We start from the raw sequence: 19,019 nt of genomic DNA on the forward strand, positions 1-19,019 counted from the left end.
TAATTTTACCCAACGCAATAACGTGAGCTGTTTACATGAGACAAATAGGATGCCCCAGATCAGGGAATTAGGCTAGAATAAGCCTTCTCCTCAAAATCTGCAAAGATTAAAAACAAAACCAAAACAAAGAGGTCCGCCATTCAGGTTTTGTCCCTGCTGGAACATTGATTGTGTTGCTTAGCTACCAGTCCCGAGTAAAACAAAGAGGCTAGTCAGAAGAGTCCTCCCTGGAATAATACTGTCTTACAATTATGGCCATCAGAAAGAAAAAGCTATCACGAGGAAGCTGTGTTCAGCTGTGCTCCAATCTAGGGAGGATCCTCACATGTCCATCTCACAAAAAAATGAGCAATTTTTTTTTTTCCTGAGTCACTGCTGCTGTGCAGATTCCTCCATTCGAAGCTCTTGTCCCAAAACAGCTTTCATAGGACCGGTTTGAGGTAATCTTCTCTTCAGGTGTTCTGTGTCTGAGATGGCAGCTGTGGGCACTCTCCAGCACAGAAGAGAGGGCAGGATGGACAGCATTCTTCAGCCACGCAAGCCTTTCCTGTACATCCTTCTCCCAGCTTTAGTCGGATTGATTCAGATGGAGAAAGCGAATGTCTGCGCCGCTTGGTATCATGTGAAATACTTGCAAGGGGGGCAGGGTGGGCAGGGCAGGAAACTAATTCAGCAGCTCATTTCTGTCATCATTCTGACAGAGAAACAAAACTCAGCTTGTATGTCATACTGCACTCTCTAGAAAAGCTTAATTAAATTTATAATGAAAATAACAGGGTATTAAGAAAGCACAAGAGAAATATGTATGCCTCTTGCGGAGCGTTACTGAGGTGGTAGAAGCAATTTTCAGTGAAAACTACCTGATTGCTGCTCAATTTTTAAAGAAATTATATGAGTCTTTACAAACCCTAGAAAAGTGCATTCCAGCCCCCACTTTGTTACTGTGCAACTCGCCACTTGTTATTTATAAAGTTAATCGTAGGTCTCCATTCCCCTTTTCCCTTATTCAAACACATTTTAGTCTTTTGTCCCTGCTGATAAATATACCGACGATTATGTTGTGTTCTTAACCAAGAACTGCCAAAGTTGACAGCCCACATCAGCTGTGTCTTTTGAAGGAAGCAATAACAAGACATAAATCCTCTAAATGTCTCCTTTTTTTTCAATTAGGCTCTTTAAAAAGACCTAGCTCATGCAGTCCTAAGCCTCATACATCTTAAAGGTATCCAGAGCTGCTGATGTGCCAACTCAGGAGTAGCGCCTCAAACACAAAATCATTCTGGCACTAAATCCTGTCTTCCCAATGTCCCATCATCATCATCTGGTGTTTCATTTTCGAAGGCATTCCTAGCAACAGATACAGCAGATTAAAAGGTGTTTCTTGCCCTTCAGACGACTGAGTTTTACTGCATAGCCCCGTGGGGGGGGGGGGGGGGGGGGGGGGGGGGTGGACTCTAACAACAAATTCTCCAGGCTTTATCATTCATTTGGAGAGATTTAAATGGAGGCTGGAAATTTCTTCTCCTTCTGCAGATGGACTGTGGCTGCGCGGCCACACATCTGGGACTGTGTGGTGGAGAGGGTCCGCGGTGCTATACTGTCTGATAAGCTGTGCTGGTCTTGGCGGGTGCAGAGGAGGAAGGAGCCGAGGCTCTGCCCACGCTGGGGTCACTGCACAGGATAACTGGCTGCAACAAGTGCCCCCACACACCGTTAAATGCGTGGCACTTTTGAGGGACAGGTGCCCAATGGGATTAGCAGGATACAGAGCTTTGTGTAAACCCATAAACCCCTTCATAACAGTAACAGTAGCAATTTGGCTTGGTTGCAGAAGCCTGGCAAGCAGTCGTCCCTGCTTGATGAAGCCCTGGAGAGAAATAGATGGCCAGGGCTGACCCAGTCACTTTTGTTAAGAAGGAAGAGCTAGAGCAGCAGAGTGGTCTTGAGAGGCATCATTAAAGCTGTGCTAATGGGACGTGGAGGAGTCCCTAGAGCTCCCACAGAGAGGAACAGTGTACGTAAGGGAAGTGGCAATGTCAGAGAGGGGTGATGATTCCCAGGAATAGACCTTCCTGAAAACCTTGTGGAAGAAAACTGTCAAGTGTTGTCTGCATCAAGCCCAAGCTGCTTGGAGGGAGCAGCCCTGGGGGTGACAGATGAGACAGCGACTGGCAGGTCAGGTGAGACGGTCTGAGTGGAGCACAGGCCATTACAACCCACCTGCTCCTGCCCTGTCTTTTCTCTTTCCAGACTGCACAGCACTTATCTGTGCTATTCCCCAGCTTTAGGGAATATTCTCAGTCTCTTCTTTTGAAATCAAATTACATATTGTTTCTAAAAGCAGCTCCCCACCCAGTTCTGTCATTGCATGCAGACATGAGCAAACTTCCATTAAAGTAATGGAAGAAAGTGCCTGACTGGATATCAAGGAGCTCTTGCTGTTTCCTCCTACCAGGCATTTCATCCACAGCAAGTTTAACATCTTTTGATTCTTTCATCAGCTGCTACTTCCCTTTATTCTGGCTTATATCACAGCATGAAACTCTTCTTTTCTGTAATTTGCCACTGGCCTAGGTACAAGCCCTCTTTCTCTCCTACTGGGAAAAAAATAATCGTTGTTAAATCTTGAAACTACTTTGCATAGTTCTGTAGGCCTGCGCTCTGCAGCACGGAGGCACTTTGGAGGGAAGTTGCTGTGGCTCAGACTTGCAGCTTGGGAATTCAGCTTTCTGTTTCTAAAACTCTCTCTGGCCTTGGGAAAATCCCTTTATACCTAGACAAGACCCAGGAGGAGAGGTTTATATCCCCGCTGTGGTGAGCAGTGTAGGCTACCTTAGGGGTCCAGCACTGCTAGGCTCTAAATCTCTCCGACAGCACAAGCTGTGTTGTGTTTGGGGTCCAGGATCCAGGGTGTCCGTAAGCAGAGGTGTCTGTGCAAGTGTGATGCTTCAAAGGTGAGACTGATGCTTTTAGGAGCATCATAACTACAAACTGTTCTTGCAATGAAGCGATACTGTGGCATCTGCTTGTGGAGTGAGCAACAATTCTTTCCCATTGGAGCTAGGGCATGGGTTATCGGATTGTGTTTTTAGGTCCTAAATCTGCCAACGTGCAGGCATTTAATGAACTCTCTGTATTTGCTCAGCTTAAGTTCACCACTTTCCATAGGCGATCACTGCGAAGAGCTTATGTCTCATATTATTACAACTTTTTCACCATCTGCTGCCTCTATTAAAGGAGACAGGTATGAACTCCTGGAATAAATATCCCAGAGCTTCTTTGCTCAGTTGCCCGCAAATATTCAGTTATGATATACTGAGTTGCATGAATGCAATTTAGTTAACAAAGGCATTTTGTGCAACTCATAACTAATATGCAGCTCTAATGAACTGGTCTTTATTTAATAAATAATAGCTTGATTCTGTGCTAAAAGAATGTGGTTTGAAAAATACAAATTAAAGAAGATCAAAGATCAGAACCATGCAATGGACAGAAAACTCAGCCAGCCCCCACAGAACATGACTTAATGCTCCTTCCTGAAGATATGTGATAATTGAATTTCTGAATCAACAAGTAACTTTACTGTTAGAAATTATCACATTAAAGATTCCATCTCTCTACGGAACAATTGTAGAGAGGAAGAATAGGCCAGGGTCGGCAATAAAGAGGTACAGTAATTAGCTGCAATAAAGGATAAAATGAGCCTCTCTCCTTAGTATTAATCCTGTGGTTCTTAAAGAAAAACATTAGCGATATTGTTAGAACTTAGTTTAGATGGATTTTTTAAGTTTGAGGCATATCTGCACTCATTCCATGGGAGTTTTTACTGCTCTTCAGCAGAAGCTTACTTCTCAGTAAAGCAGTGAAGTGTTAACACTGTAAAATTCCATTGCTGTTAACAATGTAAACACTGTAAATGCTGTTAACACTGTAAAATTCCATTGCTGTTCTTTGGACAAACTGATCTGTCTGCTGCAAGCAGAAGAATACTTAGAGGGGAATTCAGGGAATTCATTTATCTCTTTGTCCGCCAAAACACTTTGCTGAGACAAACCTGCCTTTATTTTGAAGAAATGTTTGTCGTCTAACATGCAGCAAGATACCTCCCAGGAGAGCTGAGTATGTCTGTCTATTTGCTGGGCAATATGTTGTTCCTTTTGACTAAACACTGCTGTGTTCTGCTTATGGCTCATCTCCCATTGACTTCAGCAAACGCAGCAAAATATTGCAGGACATGAACCCACTGAGACATTTCAAAACAGGAAAAGGGAAAAAAAAATCACAGAGAGCATTAAAAAAAGGCGTGGCAGGGAGGAGAAGGGTGGAAGTCACTGGAGGCCCAGTGAGGAACTTAAAATTCTGGGAGGTGCTTTCAAGATCATGGGTGCGTTACATGCTCAGTCGAGACATTTCACTTTGGTGCAGAAGGACAGGTTTTAATTGACATCTCTCAAGCATAACTGGATAAGTACCTGTATAGTTGAAACAGGAAAACATCCATTTGGACATGGATGTCCAAAGCCCTCTTCACTGTCTAGAGATGGGTCACCACAGGGCTGCGAATTGTACTGTCTGTAGCCAAATGTAATTTAGTCTCTGCCACTCCTGCTGCCGCTTAATTTTCAGCACTGGCATTCAGCTGCCAGATACTTGCCTCTGAGCACCCGGAGGCGACAGAAGGACTCAGACTTGCTACGATTCATTAGTTTGGGTGTTAGTTTCCACAGTCCTACTCTGAGCCTGTCCTGTGGGCAGGCACACATGCATGAGTGTTGACTCTTGCAGGCCATCAGCACAGACCATGGTAATTACAATAATTAATTCTTTCACCTCCAATCAGGTTTTGTGGGCCACAGCAGCTGGGTGCAATTGATTAATTGCCTCTGTTAGGTGGACTAGATCTAGCCTGGGAGAAAATGCATTCTTAAATGCAGGGAACAGAGTATGCTTAAGATTTCTACAGCTGCTGTGTGAGCCCTGGTGCTGTGAGTTGCATTCCACATTTACCTGTATGAGTAGCAAGGACTAAATGGCAAGTATTAGTTCCTTGGAAATGGGGATTGTGCTCTTAATTTCATGAGGAAATCTGCGTTTGTAGATGCTTTGAATAGAAGACAAAGCTTTATCTGGGCTTTTTTTGCCCTGAAACTCAGAGAATTTGACAAGGGAAATGACTCCCAAATGAGCAGTTACTGAAAATATTTCAGCTCCTTTTTCTCTTTGCAGTTTCCATGTTGAAAGATCTGTATCTTTAGTTATCAGCAGAAATTAAACAGCTTGAAGCAGTGTGTGTGATGTGTGTGTGTCGATGCTGTCAGTGGTTTAAAGCAGCCTTTGTGAGCGAATTAGCGAATAAGATCAGAGATAGGGGAGAGTGTGGAGGATGCTGGGTGATGTGCAGAAAATAGGGAGCATGCAGGGAGTTCAGGTAAGTGGGCTGGACTGGGCTATAAACAGCTTTAGACTATTTGTCTGGGAGTCAGTATTTGCTCTTTTCTACCTGTTGGGAAGGGGAAGTCATGTTTTCCCATTTCTAATTATGGGAATCATGTGTGCTTCGTGTTCAATAATCATTAGCTCATGCTAAAATTGGTCCCTGTGCCAGCCAATGGTCCCTCAGGTTGGACTCATTCATGCATCCTTTCTCCTTTCTTTTCTCAGCACGTCCCAGCCAGCTGGTGCTGCACACACAGCCAGACTGACCTCGTAGGCACCGCAAATGCTTAGCCTGATCCCTTTGATCTTCCTGAGGGGTTTTCCGTAAAGATCTCTTGGTGTGGGGAAGTGTTCACCCCATTAATAGGGAGCTAAGTTCTCTAGCTCTTGATTTAGGACTCACAGTTTAGGACTTTTTCTCAAGAATTTTCTTTTTGCTGACATCTGCCAGCCAGAGAGGAGAAGCTTTTGCCTTTTTGCAGTTGAAACTCCAACCTGACCAGGAGATTTGATGTATTTTGTCACGGCGGCACTGGTCTTCATGGCACTTCCTGGCAGTCCTTTGAAAGGTGATGAAGACTTACGTATCTAAGCATATTTTAAAACTTTCTTTTCTGAAGAATTACTTTCCCTAGAAGTTCCAGGAAATCAGAGTTGTGGGATTTGTTCTTTTTTGTTTGTTTGTTTGTTTGTTTGTCACTGGATGCCCTGAGAACTACCCTGTAGAAAGCATTTCCTTGGGTAGATGGGTTCAGACGTACAATCAGGTCTGCATGGCTAAACAGGTTACCGTGCATCACATGGTACAAGAAGAGTATGTTAAGATAAACATAATGAAAAAATGTACCCTAGACCATTTTACCATACAACTGCCACTACCTGAGAACATGTACAAACACAATTACGTAGCACAGTAAATTGCCAAGCCACACTAATTCAGTTGTAAATCTATATTTCTGGGTTAATTTGCTGTAACTCTCATTTAGATTCCAGACTTCCCATAAGCTGCAGGAGCTCATTGCCTGTTGTTCAGCACTTGTGCCATCATTTATAGCAAAACAGAATGCAAAGTAGGTGTACAGAGCTACAAAGGCAGAAATGTATTTCCCAAAGTCTCCGCTTTTAGTCAGCCTTCTCATTATATTTAGATTGTTTAGCCCATTTCCAAACTCACCAGTTTTGCTTCTGAATTTAAAAAAAAAAAAAAATCATTGTGAATCATCATTTGTACTTTTCCCTGAGGCTGAATGCGCAGTGCCAAGAAGCAAATACTTGTGGGTGCTGTGATGCCAAAAGTGTCATCAAGACTGCTCTTGGCTATGAACTCATTGGGTTTTTCATCCCTTCCTCCTACAGATCCTCCCAAGTCTTTTTATCATCCAGAACAGACGGGAGATGAAGAAACTTAGGAGCATTTTCTTTCTTACCTGTGTCTCTTTTCTTTCCCTTCTCTGGGGCTTCTACATACAGTTTGGCCAAAAACTGGAGTTCTTGAAGAAAAAGTGAGATAAGAAAGGAAAACTAACCTGAAAAGCAAGTCAGATCTCATCTGAAGGCCATCATCTTTTCCTGTTACATGTTTCTACACTGTAGAGCACAATTGCAGGTCCCTAGAGAGTGATGCATAACAAACAGGTAAATACCATTGTTGCAGGCTCAGGCAAAAAGAATGAAATCGGTTTACGGCATCACGGTAGCTTGTGCGAGTCTCTATTTAATAACAGTACTAGCTGAGGACATTTGTTGGTGTCACATGTTCCAATAGCAGGTAACATACATTCCTGACTCTTCAGGGAGAGTCATATTCTAACGGGATATTTTTCACTAGACAGATAGTGGTTATTTGTCTGCTTTCATTTTTATTTTAACAAGATTTAATAAGCTGGTTAGAGCTATTGTAATTAGTTTACCCTTCAACTAGGGAAATGCAAGATAGCATGACTGTAGTGGGAGCAAGCAGACAAGAATATAGTGCAGCCAGAATTTATCACCTTCTTAATTAAAACTTGTGCAGGGGGTGCAGAGAGCCACACTGTCTTCAGTGAACTGTGAATCACAGGGAGGAAAAGCCAGAACAGAAAGCTGCAATAAGCAGAACTGAAGCTTCACTTGCAAATAATTGTTTAGAACATATAGACTGCAGCATGGGGCTCTAACAATTCCTTCGGAGTAAAAATCACTTTGCACGCTCTCTTCAGGAGTTAAGAAATAAGATCTTCTCATTAGGGTGTTAAAAATATAGCAGTATCCTTGTCAGCATCAATATGTCCCATGAACTTAAGTCCTTAGCAGGCTTGTATGTTTTAGAGGGGTAATACCACAGCACAGTCACCTGTAGCAATTTCAAAATGCTTTAAAGCTTTCTTGTGTATGTGCATTTTTTTTTTCTATTTTGATTCAGCTCCTCAACTGGTAATTGGCTAGATCACATGACACTTTACTGCTTTGCAGTTGCTGGTATGTTAGAGAATTGAGCAGAAGCTTCTTACTATTTATTACACACACACACACACACACACACACACACACACACACACAAAAAAAAAAAAAAATTGGCTTACATTATTCTTTGAGCCTTTTAATTAAGACTAGTCTGAACTGATTCCCGTCACAGGGTGAATTTCCTTGGCTAAAACTGGAATAAAAAGAACAGATAACAGCTCCTTTGATTCCTGTGCCTGACATCTCTTGAGCTCCAATTTTCTGATTAAAAAAATAAAAATTGGACAGTTACTTGTGCTTTTTTTAAGAATTAATCTTCCACATAATCCTTTTAATGTTCAAAGTGCAAAAGCTCCCTAGTTGGGCATTACAGTGCTAACATGACCTATATGTTTCTAACATTTTGACAGCATCATATGAGATCTGGTTTCTATATAAATATGTTGATGTGATAAGTATGTACTCTCCTATTCAACCTATTACATAGAACTTATTTCTGCCAAGGTTATATGCTAAAATCTGTCAGTAAACTGGTGTACCTTTAGGCAGCTCTAAGATGACTTTTCATTTAAATTTATAGCTATGAACAGACTTCACAAAGCCATAGTCAAATGTTATCTAAGGCTAGGGGCTAAATACTAGTAACACTGTTTTTTAGCCGCTTCCAGGAACAGCTGGATCGAAGTGGAATTTCTGTTTCAGTTTAAGGAAACAGCTGAGGGTGTGTATTATGGCTACTTCACATACACATCCTCTCAAGACATAACTGGAACACATGAATTATATTACTGGCACGCCATCCTGCCAAATTTCTTAGAATTTAGGAAGAGCAGAGAATAGAAGATTCCCCTTCCCTCCCTCCCCCTCCCAGCAGTAGTTTTTATCTATTTTGAATCAGTAACTGTGTGGATATTCCACAAACTATGCACAGAGAGAAAAGGGATTATATTGCTCTTCAGATTGTTTCAAGATCTTTTGAAAATAGTATGTAAGTAGAACTCAGGAGCCTGTGTTTGCATATGGCAACTGTAATCGTCCAGCTATCCCAGAACCTACAGTAATGTCTAGCCAGACCTATTTCCATGTCCTTTTATTCATCTCACCGTGTATTATTTACAGAAATATTACAAAATATATTGTGAGAGTTACAGTCAGAATAGTTAGTAAGCAGAGCATGGATCTGGCAGTGTGGTGATATTATATTGTTGATAGATTTTTTGATGGTTTTAAACTATGAAACATAGATAACAGATGGTAAGGGGTACTAGAATCATCCAAACCTTTTGAGTCCAATCTGGACAGAGGAGTACACCCAGTTGCGGATTTTTGGGGGCATTTGTCTTGGCTTTTTCAAAAACTCTCTGTCTTTATCCCAATTACGCCTAATCCAAATTAGGCACAATGTCACTGTGCACATTCTCTGCTGACATGGACAAATCATGTCTTGGGTGATCCTTGGCTTCGTGGCACCTTACATTAGGTGACGAAAACTGGAGTTTATTATCACTCGTTCAAATTCATATCTGAGATGGCAATGGCTCCAGATGCCTCACCTGGCAGACTGTCGTCTTATTTCTGCATTCACCGTGGAGTAACTCCTCAATTCACTGGGCAGCTTCTTGTAAGAGATCGGAGATGAAATGCTGCTAGGCTGACTGCTGATAGATGGTAGCTGGTATCCTATTTAATCTGAGTGCGTACCATGAAAACAAGGTATCACATCTTTAGTTTCTCTCCCTGGTTTTTTCTTTGTTTTCTGTTTTTGCTTTGGCTTGGGTATCTGTTCAATTCATCCTACTTATTCATATTTACATTTGTGTAAAGGGACCATGTGAAACATTTGATCTTCCTTCTGCCCATGCGTGTGCATCTATATTATTGAAGGGATTGAATCTGTAACCGGCAGAACAATCTTAGCCTATCTGGGGTTCTCTGAAAGTGTGTGTGTGTGTGTGTGTGTGTGTGTGTGTGTTCTCTCTTTCAAGGCCCTAGCAGTTTGATACTGGACAAGTCAGCTGCAGGGGAAGGCAAAACTATTGCACGGGGTATCCGCAAGCTCTGCCTGGCTTCTGTTGCAAAGCAGAAAAGATGGACTTGTCTTTGGTGAGGATTGTTTCAATGACATAATACATAAGCCAACAGTGGTAGTGACCCTTCACTACCTGTGCGTGGCTCTGCAAGTGTCTTTGTATAATGCACTCAAGGTTAGTTGGCCACAGGCAAGTAACAAGTGAGCATGTCTCTGGTTTTGCTTCTGCTTTAAACACAGTGTGAGGGTAGCTCTTCAAAGTGCCCTTGGGATTGGTCTCCCAGAGTCCAAAGGTCATCTTGAGGAATGAGAGAACCTCCCACATGAAGGTCACGGTTACATTCTGACCAAGAGGCATGGGGCATGGCACAGCTGTGACACTGTAGGCCTGGTGCCCAATACAAGAGCTCGAGATCTCGCTGTGGCTCCCCATTTGTCTGTGTGCGTGCATGGCATTGGTTTATTTTCTGTCATTCTTAAAAATGTGGTTACTGCTTTTTTCTTTTAGCAATGGAGGATCTTCATGAAAGCCTTACGAAATTCAATGTTGAAGGTGGTGTAAATAATTGGGTTGACAGCACTGTTGACGTATCCAAGCCATGTAAAAGCGCTATACATTGCTGGGGGGATGTTGCAATCGCAGTGCATGTTCAGGATATGAGTGATGAAGAATGGGAGCCAGCAGATGATGAAAACACCTAGGGAAAAAGAAGAGAGCCAGATCTGAATGCTGAAAGCTGGAAAACTTGTGAGACTATCAGAATAGTAGGGTTTCTTGGGGTGGTAAATGGAAAGAGATTCCTGGAGCAATAAGCCTTCACTTTATCTGTTAAGATTCATAGCCTGCATTTTGATGATCCATACTCTAAAGAACTTTTCTGCTGATCTAAGTAGATCAGTTAGAGCATAAACTAGGGCCTTAGAGGTGCCACTTTGATGCTGAACTATGCTGCCTTTTGTGCTACAGCTATATTTAAAAGCATAGGAGCTCTCTAACCTGTATACCTCACTGTCCTATGGCAATCAAAATGTTCCACAGCTGGAAAACTTTGTGCCTTTTGTACGCCAATGAAATGCTTTTCTGGAGGGAAGGCTTTGCTCCTGAAGGCCACTGGATAAGGATTTATACCTCCGTATTGTCTCCCTGCATTCAACCTCTGTTTTGTATATTTTGTATCTATTTGATTATATTGTGGGGGATTTTTTTCTTCAGTTATTCCTTTGTGTTACATGTCATATGCCTGGTTAAACAGTTGGACACCTAGGCCCAATGCTTAGTTCTGGGAAGCTGTTGACTTTCCACAGAAACACAAAGAGGAAACCCGGGTGCACTCTTACCGAGTACAATGGCTAGCATCTGAGTGGCCTTCTTTTCCTTCTGTTGTGACAGTTTTCTCCTGCTCACAGTCTTGAGAGAGGTCCTTGTCTTTCCATTGGGCATAGATTGGATCTCAAAGACCTTGGCTGTTTGGAGGGTTTCTTTGGCATGTCCATTTTTCTCTACTTTCACAGAGCTGTCCAAGGTTGCCTGCAGACTTGAATTGGTGCACTGGTTGGAAGCAACCGGCACAATCAGCTGATGGTTACTTGGTGCAGCTGGTTTGAAAGTAGTCTTCTCGGGAGGACTGGTACTGGACATCATATCCATTTCCATCTCTTCTATGTGGCTCTCTGCCTCCTGGACAACAGTCAAATACCCACAACACAAAGAGAGAGAGAGAGAGGGGGAGAAATCTATGGGGAGAACTAATGAACAATTCTTGCAAGGAAAAGCAGGATACTTGTTGGTGAATGATCAATGTCTCTTCTTGCCCTATATCTTTTTAGGTGGATGCTTGGCTGTTAATCATTCAGACAAGAGAATACATTTGGGTAGATAAGAGTGGCAAAACTGTAGTGAAGGGCGCTGACTTCTTTATTACACAAAGAGGCCAGGAAATGGGAGAGACGTTGTCTCTGTGCCTCTGTGTATTTCAGCTAGGCTTTCAGAAAATAAATAAATCCATAACCAAAACAATAAAGTCAATGCAGTTTCAAGCCTTAAATAATGAAGAGAAGAAGAAAATCAAAGGACACAAATTGTTAAAATGTCATGGCTTTTACAGCTGATCCTCAGATGAGCTTAACCTGGCTTTTGGAGCTCTCTGATCTTAAACCCTCTGCTTTACTCTGAGGAGCAGGAAGAATATTTAAATTTTCCTATTGAATGTTAACCTTTGCTCTTAGATTATTTTTCTCCCATCCTACATAAATTCACTTTCTATCCTGAAAGGGACGCGGGAAAAGCTGAATGCTCTGATAAGCTACCACTTCTCTTTAGCACTCACCACTTTGCGCTTATTAACTTGGAAACTCCCATTGGACTTCACAATAACTGTGCAGAGCTTCACATCTTCTGGATGCGTGCATTTGTCCTAAGGGGCAAGCATCAGCTCATAGGTTACACAAGCAGATAGTAATTAGGAAAGGAAGCTGGTAAGGGGGGAGATATAAACATAGGGAACAAAGCAGAAATTAATTGGTTTGACTATGGCACTGTAAGTGTTGAAAGAGAACTCTGAAAAAGGAATAATGGGAACAGGTATCTCTAGTGCTTTTCACCAAGGGAAGGAGGCTACACATCCCTGGCCATGTTTCAGTTTCCCCCTTGTCTCTGCTTCCTTTTCCTCAGATGGAACAGGTTTCTAAGGCAATTATTAGGATGTAAGTTGAGGATGGTGTCTCTGTGGCTATGGTTCTTACTAGTCTTTTTGTACGCTTGCTAGACTGGCTCTCTGACAAGTAGTCTCACGCATTTGGCCTCGCTTTGCTTATCCCGTGCTTCGCAAGCCTCACTTTTATAGCTGTATTTCAGCGATATCATACCGGTCGTGTAGTTTATGCAGCTATCAAGTAAACAATGTTGATAGAGCTTCCTTGTCTTAGTCTGCAGGGCTGCCACAGAAAGTGATGAAACCTACAGGCTGTGGAGGGAGTCTTAACACCAACCCCAAATCAGCAAAATCAAAGGAACTGGGGTCTGGTGAAAGAAGACGTTTTTAGTGCAGAGCTACTAATAAAGCACTCGCTGAGATCCAGGCAGGCTTGTGAAGACCAGCAACCTGGTAACCCCCACTGTGCAGCTGGGGTTCCCCAATAGCATCAGACACAGCGTCCACCTGTGGGAGCCAACATTTCCTGTGCTCCAGACAGTATCATCTGAGGAGAGGAGGAAATGCTTCAAGGAAGGAAGTGGAGCAGGAAGGGAAAAGGATGGAGATGGGCGAGAGCAAGGTTGAGGGGTCTCAGTACCTTCAGCGGGACCTGGGTGTTAGAATCCAGGGCATGGGTGCTGCGCTTGGTGTTGACGCGCTTCCTGCGCTTCCGGAGCACTATATAAATCTGTACATACACCAGCAGGGTGACGATGAAGGGAACGTAGAAAGAGACGATAGAGGAATACACAACGAAGGCGGGGTTGGCAATGATACACTCTTTCTCATCTGGAAGACAAGACAATTTCAGGATCCTGGTCTGAGCTGTGAAGAGCTCGTTTCTAGCATTCCCCTGCTTTCTCTCTCTGACAGAAAGCACAGAGGTAGCCAGGGAAGGAGTGGCTCTGGGGGCACCATCATGCTGTATGCAATTTCCTCTCTCCTGTCTCGGGGAAGCTGCTTGTCACATGCCTTCTTTTGTCACATATGCTAATTTAAGTGGCTTTTTTAGTCTTTTTTTAATAACTTTGACAAGTGTTATGTAAGCTTCTACCTAACCTCTGTTCTGATGTGTCTGTCGCTCTAATCTGGAACAGCACGGGATGAAAAAGATTCAGAAGTGACTGAAGAAATGCCCTGCGCTGGCATGGGAGAGGATACTTTAGAGGGTTGCAGTCTGATACACTTAAAACCTGAATCCCATATTTGTTCTGAGTTTTGTAACAGAAGTTTATCTGGGACTCAGTAAGGCCAGGGAGATATTGAGAACTAGCTCTAGACAACACAACACTCACCTGTGTTATTGAGGCCAAACAGGATTGGGCAGGAGATGGCAAATGAAAGCACCCAGACCACAGAAATCATGACAGTAACCCTGCGCTTTGAGCTGTAACGGGTGTTGTACAGCATTGGCATTGCTACTGCTGTGTACCTGCAACGTGAAGAAACAAACTCAGACTTTTTTGTTATTCTGCTGGGGCTGATAAATTCTGTGGGAAATCATTTTTAGCTACTGTGCCCAAAAGTCAAGTTCCGAAAGAGAATATAAGGCAGGCCAGGTTTCATGTTTTGCAAAGCTGGAGGCTGGGGTAAGCCCAGCATTTCTCTTTCATGTTCTCTGAGTCTTGCTACTGGGGACTGTTTTCTCAAGTGTATAAACAGACGGTTTGATCTAGTAGAGATATATACATACAGCTTAAGTTCACTTTACATTTTCAAGGCTAGTGTTTCTGGGGCTGTGACTTTAATTGACTCTCTTATTTTAAATGTCATCTCTCCAAAGGCTTCAATAGCCTCGAAAACACTTCAGCCAGACTAGCTCTCACCATTGTCGAGTCTCAGCGACACAAGCGAGTTCCGACCACGTAAAGATGACCTTGATCACACTCTTGAGAGCTATGCAGGACTTGATAAGACTCGCTGCCATGGAGCCCTTACCTGTCAATGCTGATGGCACAGAGATTGAGGATACTGGCAGTACACATCATAACATCGAGCGTTACAAAGATATCACAGTGGATTCGACTGAACTTCCACTCGCCAACCACCTGCAAAGGGAGAGAACATAGCTGATAAAAGTAGTCACTGAGAATGCACAGTTGAGAGTTCAAACGGAGAATTTCGCGTGGGCATATAGAAACTATTACTAGTTTAAGTGAGATCAACACTTTGCCCTTGGAAGTTTCAGTTTCTGAAGTTTTCATATGCAGTCAATCACATTGCAATGCCAAACAGAATCTTCAGGGGCTTTTTGTTGCTTAGGATAAGGATCTGAAATGATGGAATTGCCACAGACAGAGTATTTTGGTCCATTTGAATCTACTTCAGAGCTCTTTGCCGAGGGCTATGGTGATATCATCCTTGCCAATGCCATCCTGTTATTCTGTATTCTGAGCTGGGCAACCCATGGGGGAAGCACAAACCTGGCCTCACATGCTCCAATGACATGAGAGGACAAGTCTCCTCGAAGTGAGTGTCAATTATGTAATATTTTAAACAGATGTCTGAAACGTAACGAAGAAATACGAGAAAGGAAATACGTTTATTTTATGTCCCTAGCCCCTCTAATTGTATTTACAGCCTTTCTTAAGATACTTTTTTTTTTGCAATTATACCTAGCAAAGATAAGTAATAGAACAGCAGGCGCTTTGCTTTGTTTCTCTTTTTTGCTTTCTTTTTTTTAAGTCAGAGAAGAATTTCCTCCTGCAATATTTTTCACAAACAAAATTGCTTTAATTCAGAATGAAAACTCTGACACCTATTACATAATGTAAAAAAAGACAGAGAACTAATGGTAACATTTGAATTACCAGTAGCCTTTTTATCTTCCCTTATCTGGCTAACTTTTACAGTTAACTTGAACAGCAGTTATTAGAACTACTGTATTTGGCATGCTGCGGAGAAAAAAAAAAAGTATATTTCCCTCTAACATAAATAGGTTCCAACTGCACTTGAAAATAGAATGAATAAGATAGCTATTCTTCAGTTATTTCTGCTCTGATATACATAACCATGGGCAGCATAAAGGAGAAAGAATGACTGCATTGAAGCCTGAGTGACAGATGAATACACAGTGATTAAAAAATCATTTAAAAGACGAAGTCACATCAGTAACTTTATTTGATTAGAATTTGCCCAAAGGCAAAAGTTTCCAGACAGATGTAATCCTGTGTGGCAATCAATTTCATGAACTCGTAATTATGAGTTTATGGGAAATGCTGTAAACTGCAGCAGCTCTTTTCTCCCACTGTGTGCAATTATTTATGGGAAACGTCAGTAGTTTGGAGGTAGAAGGTTTCTTTCCAACAGAGATGATTTTGTAAAAGAATTTGCAGTGTTTTGATATCCCTTTTGTCCCAGCTTGTGACACAGACCCTAAAAAGCATGAAGCTATTTGCAGAATAAAGGGTTTGGGCCCCTTTTCATTGGAGAATGCGGGCGCAGGGAGGAATCGCAGTATCCCTAACATTGCCAACAATGGCTCCTTCTCTGTCAGCAAATACTGACATGCTTCTGCAAGCTGTGGCAGATAGGACTAGGTTTTGCACAGTGTGGATAAGAGCGGTCAGGTCTCTTATCAACCCAAAATCTCATCAATGGTAAGATACACCAGCCTAAATTTGTCCTACTTGGTAGATTAATGGGACTAAACTTCCCAGCCAATTCCATGCACACACAAGCCCAGAAGGAAAAAATCTTCCTCCATATTAAACCTTCTGTATTAAGGCTGCCTGAGAGAGTCATAGTTAAGCCTAAGAGAGGTAGGTTAGAGCCTCTGGTTAAAATGGGGTATTGCATACGAGGAATACCATAGAAGAGTCTAACTAATCCCAGAGCTATTAACGGCAATCACAACTAGCCTGTGGTCATGCTAATAAGCTGTAGCACATGCACAGTGCTTTACATTTTTAAAGTGCCACACAAGCAATAATTAGCTAGAGTGATAATTAGTATTGTGGCTTCTCAACAGCCTGTGTCATGTCGGTAGGTTTGTTTTGCTTTGCATTACTGTTTAATAGGCTGATAATGGCTTCTCTTCCCTGTTCTCCTTAATTTTGTTATCTTCTCTCCAAAAGAAATGACAATAACTTGACAATAACTTGGAAATTTGATATAGCTTCAGCCTTTTTGCTTTCTTGCCGCCCTTCATTCTCTCTGGTCACTTATCTGGGTGCAGAATTGCCCCAGCTTTTGGGCTGACTGAAGAACACAGGCAACCCATGCATCAAACGGGTCAAGAAAGGCAGGGTCATTCAGCCTCTGTTTCCATTTCAGAATTGTTGTTTCATCCTTCCCAGCTATTTAGTGTTCCAAGAGTCATGTGCCATCAGGTAAACGTGTGGCAGTCTTGGGAATACTTGGTTTTCGCAAGGCAATGCTGCTCAAAATGGCTCTGTATGCAGAAACATAGCGCTGCTTTTTCATCGGTCGTGCTAACTGTAGCATCGTGACAAATACCTCACTTGGGATTCTGCTTCTGTTACATATTGTGACACAATAGGTCTGCGTTTACGTCCCATTTATACAGTTCCCTGCTTTTCTTAGTGCTGTGATCCTTCAGAATGTACCCTTAATTGCTACTGGCTGCGGTTTATATTACTGTGACACCCATCACGTTGCTGCAGATTTGTTTCCCTGCTTGAGAAGGCAGTTTGTGTAGTTTTAAAAGAAAACTCAAGGTCCTGTCACTTTCGAACTCTCCCTTTAAAAGACAGATTTTCATGGTGTTTGAGTTGCACTTTAGCCTGCTGAATTTTCAAATCAGCCTGCATGTGCAACCAATTCCTGCAAGAATCTGACTGATTGTTAGGCAAACAAGAAATACTTTCATTTTGTGACAAGTAGAGGGCCTGGGAATTTACTTGGTATCCAGGTAGCTAAACCTCCTCTCTTGCTGTCATCCACCAGAAATACTTAGTACTGTGAAAGCAAACTCTACCACCTACCTCCAGATAGACCACCCAAGGCATGACCAGAAGTGCTAACAAGAGATCTGCCACTGCCAGACTGACAATCAGGTAGTTAGTGGTAGTCTGAAGGGCTTTTTCCCGGGACACAGCCATGCACACCAGCACATTGCCGAAAACAATAACGAAGATGAGGAGGGTGAGTAGCATGGCATAGTAGTTGTATTGAGGCCTCTGGCCTGCATCTGACTCATTGAATGGCTTGCTCCAGTTCTTGTTGCCGATGTCCCCATTGTACCAGGAGAGGTTGAGTGGATCCATGGAGGTAAAAGTGCCACGTTCCAGCTCCGCCCTGCCACAGGAAAGATGACCAAAAAAAAAAAAAAAAGTCAAAGGCCAAAATCTAAAACAAAACTAAAATCATTTTATATGTGCTTCTTCATACAGAGCCTTGCTGCCATCACTTAAAGTAATAAGCCTTGCAAAGAGTGCAATATTTGATTGCCTAACAGGGCAACTATAGGGCCAGGCCTGGAGCTGTAGGTGGTGTCTTGGATAAACCAATGTTACCTGAACTGTCTGTGCCTCAGCGAAGCACTTTGGGGTGCTGAAATAGTTCCGTAAGAGCAGAGCTCGGAATAAAGATAGATATTTCTCCTGCAGTAACTGAAAAATGATCCTTTGAGGTTTCAGGGAGAGAATTCAGAAAAACTTGTGCAGTGGATGATATAACTCAAGTTTTAAATGATGACTTATATTTCTTCCCTCGGTGGATCAGCTTATATCACTGAATCTCACATTTATGTAAACGACAGAGAAACTTCATTATTTACTGCTTTTTCAGTGACTAGTGCTGACTCTTCTGAGCAGTCTCAAGTGACTCTGTATATCTAGCATCTATTATCCTTTCAAGAGTTTTCTTCTGTAGCCAATTCCTGAATGCTTACATGGGAATATTATTCTGGATGGGTTTAGCAGCAAAAGTACAGCAATTGACAGTATAAAACAGAAACTCCCTCTGCATCCCTGTGTGGTGCTGGTTTAAAGTTTTGCTTTAGCAAGGGCTGCATAGGGATGCAGGGCATTTTAAAGCAACCTATTTTAAGTATCAGGCAGTGCCAGTACAAAATCCAAGAGGAATTAAGCAAATATATTTATTTTAGGGAGGATAGTCTTTATGTCTCTAATAGAGCCTAGGTATCAGTCAGATTTTGACATGTTCCTAATTTCTAGATGCAAGCATGTAATCTTTCTAATCCACTCAATAGCACTCACAGTGGGATGAAAAGGCACCTTGATGCTATTTTAGTCTGACTTTGTTAGATAAGGCCTAGCTGACTAGGCGACTCACCACACGCGCCATAATCCTGTTTTCCAAATTACATCCTGCTGGTTATGGCTAAAGCCTGTCTAAGGGCCTTGTGAACTGCAAAAGCCACTGAGAGGTCTTAATAAAATCACGGAGCCTCTGTGGTTTAGGGCGATGGATGCTGCCAGACTGGGTGGCTTCTT

The 19,019-nt window shown here is 42.4% G+C and overlaps 1 protein-coding gene and 1 long non-coding RNA gene across 5 annotated transcripts in view; one reads left to right on the plus strand and one right to left on the minus strand.

Moving 5' to 3' along the window:
• Positions 1-384: 384 nt before the first annotated feature.
• LOC112948722 overlaps positions 385-19,019 on the plus strand; it is a 50,030-nt gene continuing 31,395 nt past the window's right edge. The window contains exon 1 of one of the 2 annotated variants that reach the window (XR_003249689.1): positions 385-440. This is a non-coding gene — a long non-coding RNA (uncharacterized LOC112948722). Of the gene's footprint in view, positions 441-474; positions 616-19,019 lie in introns of those variants that run through there. The other variant, XR_003249690.1, reaches the window with a different exon arrangement.
• The window catches only part of DRD2 (dopamine receptor D2), a 32,275-nt gene continuing 23,667 nt past the window's right edge, over positions 10,412-19,019 (minus strand). Inside the window, exons 2-8 of one of the 3 annotated variants that reach the window (XM_026041001.1) lie at positions 17,547-17,859; positions 14,539-14,648; positions 13,896-14,032; positions 13,199-13,389; positions 12,235-12,321; positions 11,246-11,585; positions 10,412-10,605 (exon numbers count right to left, since the gene is read on the minus strand). In XM_026041001.1, coding sequence (XP_025896786.1) covers positions 10,412-10,605; positions 11,246-11,585; positions 12,235-12,321; positions 13,199-13,389; positions 13,896-14,032; positions 14,539-14,648; positions 17,547-17,828 — 1,341 coding nt within the window. In that variant the 5' untranslated portion in view covers positions 17,829-17,859. Of the gene's footprint in view, positions 10,606-11,245; positions 11,586-12,234; positions 12,322-13,198; positions 13,390-13,895; positions 14,033-14,538; positions 14,649-17,546; positions 17,860-19,019 lie in introns of those variants that run through there. The other 2 variants (XM_026041003.1, XM_026041002.1) reach the window with 2 other exon arrangements.

This window comes from Nothoprocta perdicaria, unplaced genomic scaffold (assembly GCF_003342845.1).
Source record: "Nothoprocta perdicaria isolate Ctin4 unplaced genomic scaffold, notPer1 scaffold_275, whole genome shotgun sequence".
In the NCBI taxonomy this organism is placed as follows: Eukaryota; Metazoa; Chordata; class Aves; order Tinamiformes; family Tinamidae; genus Nothoprocta; species Nothoprocta perdicaria.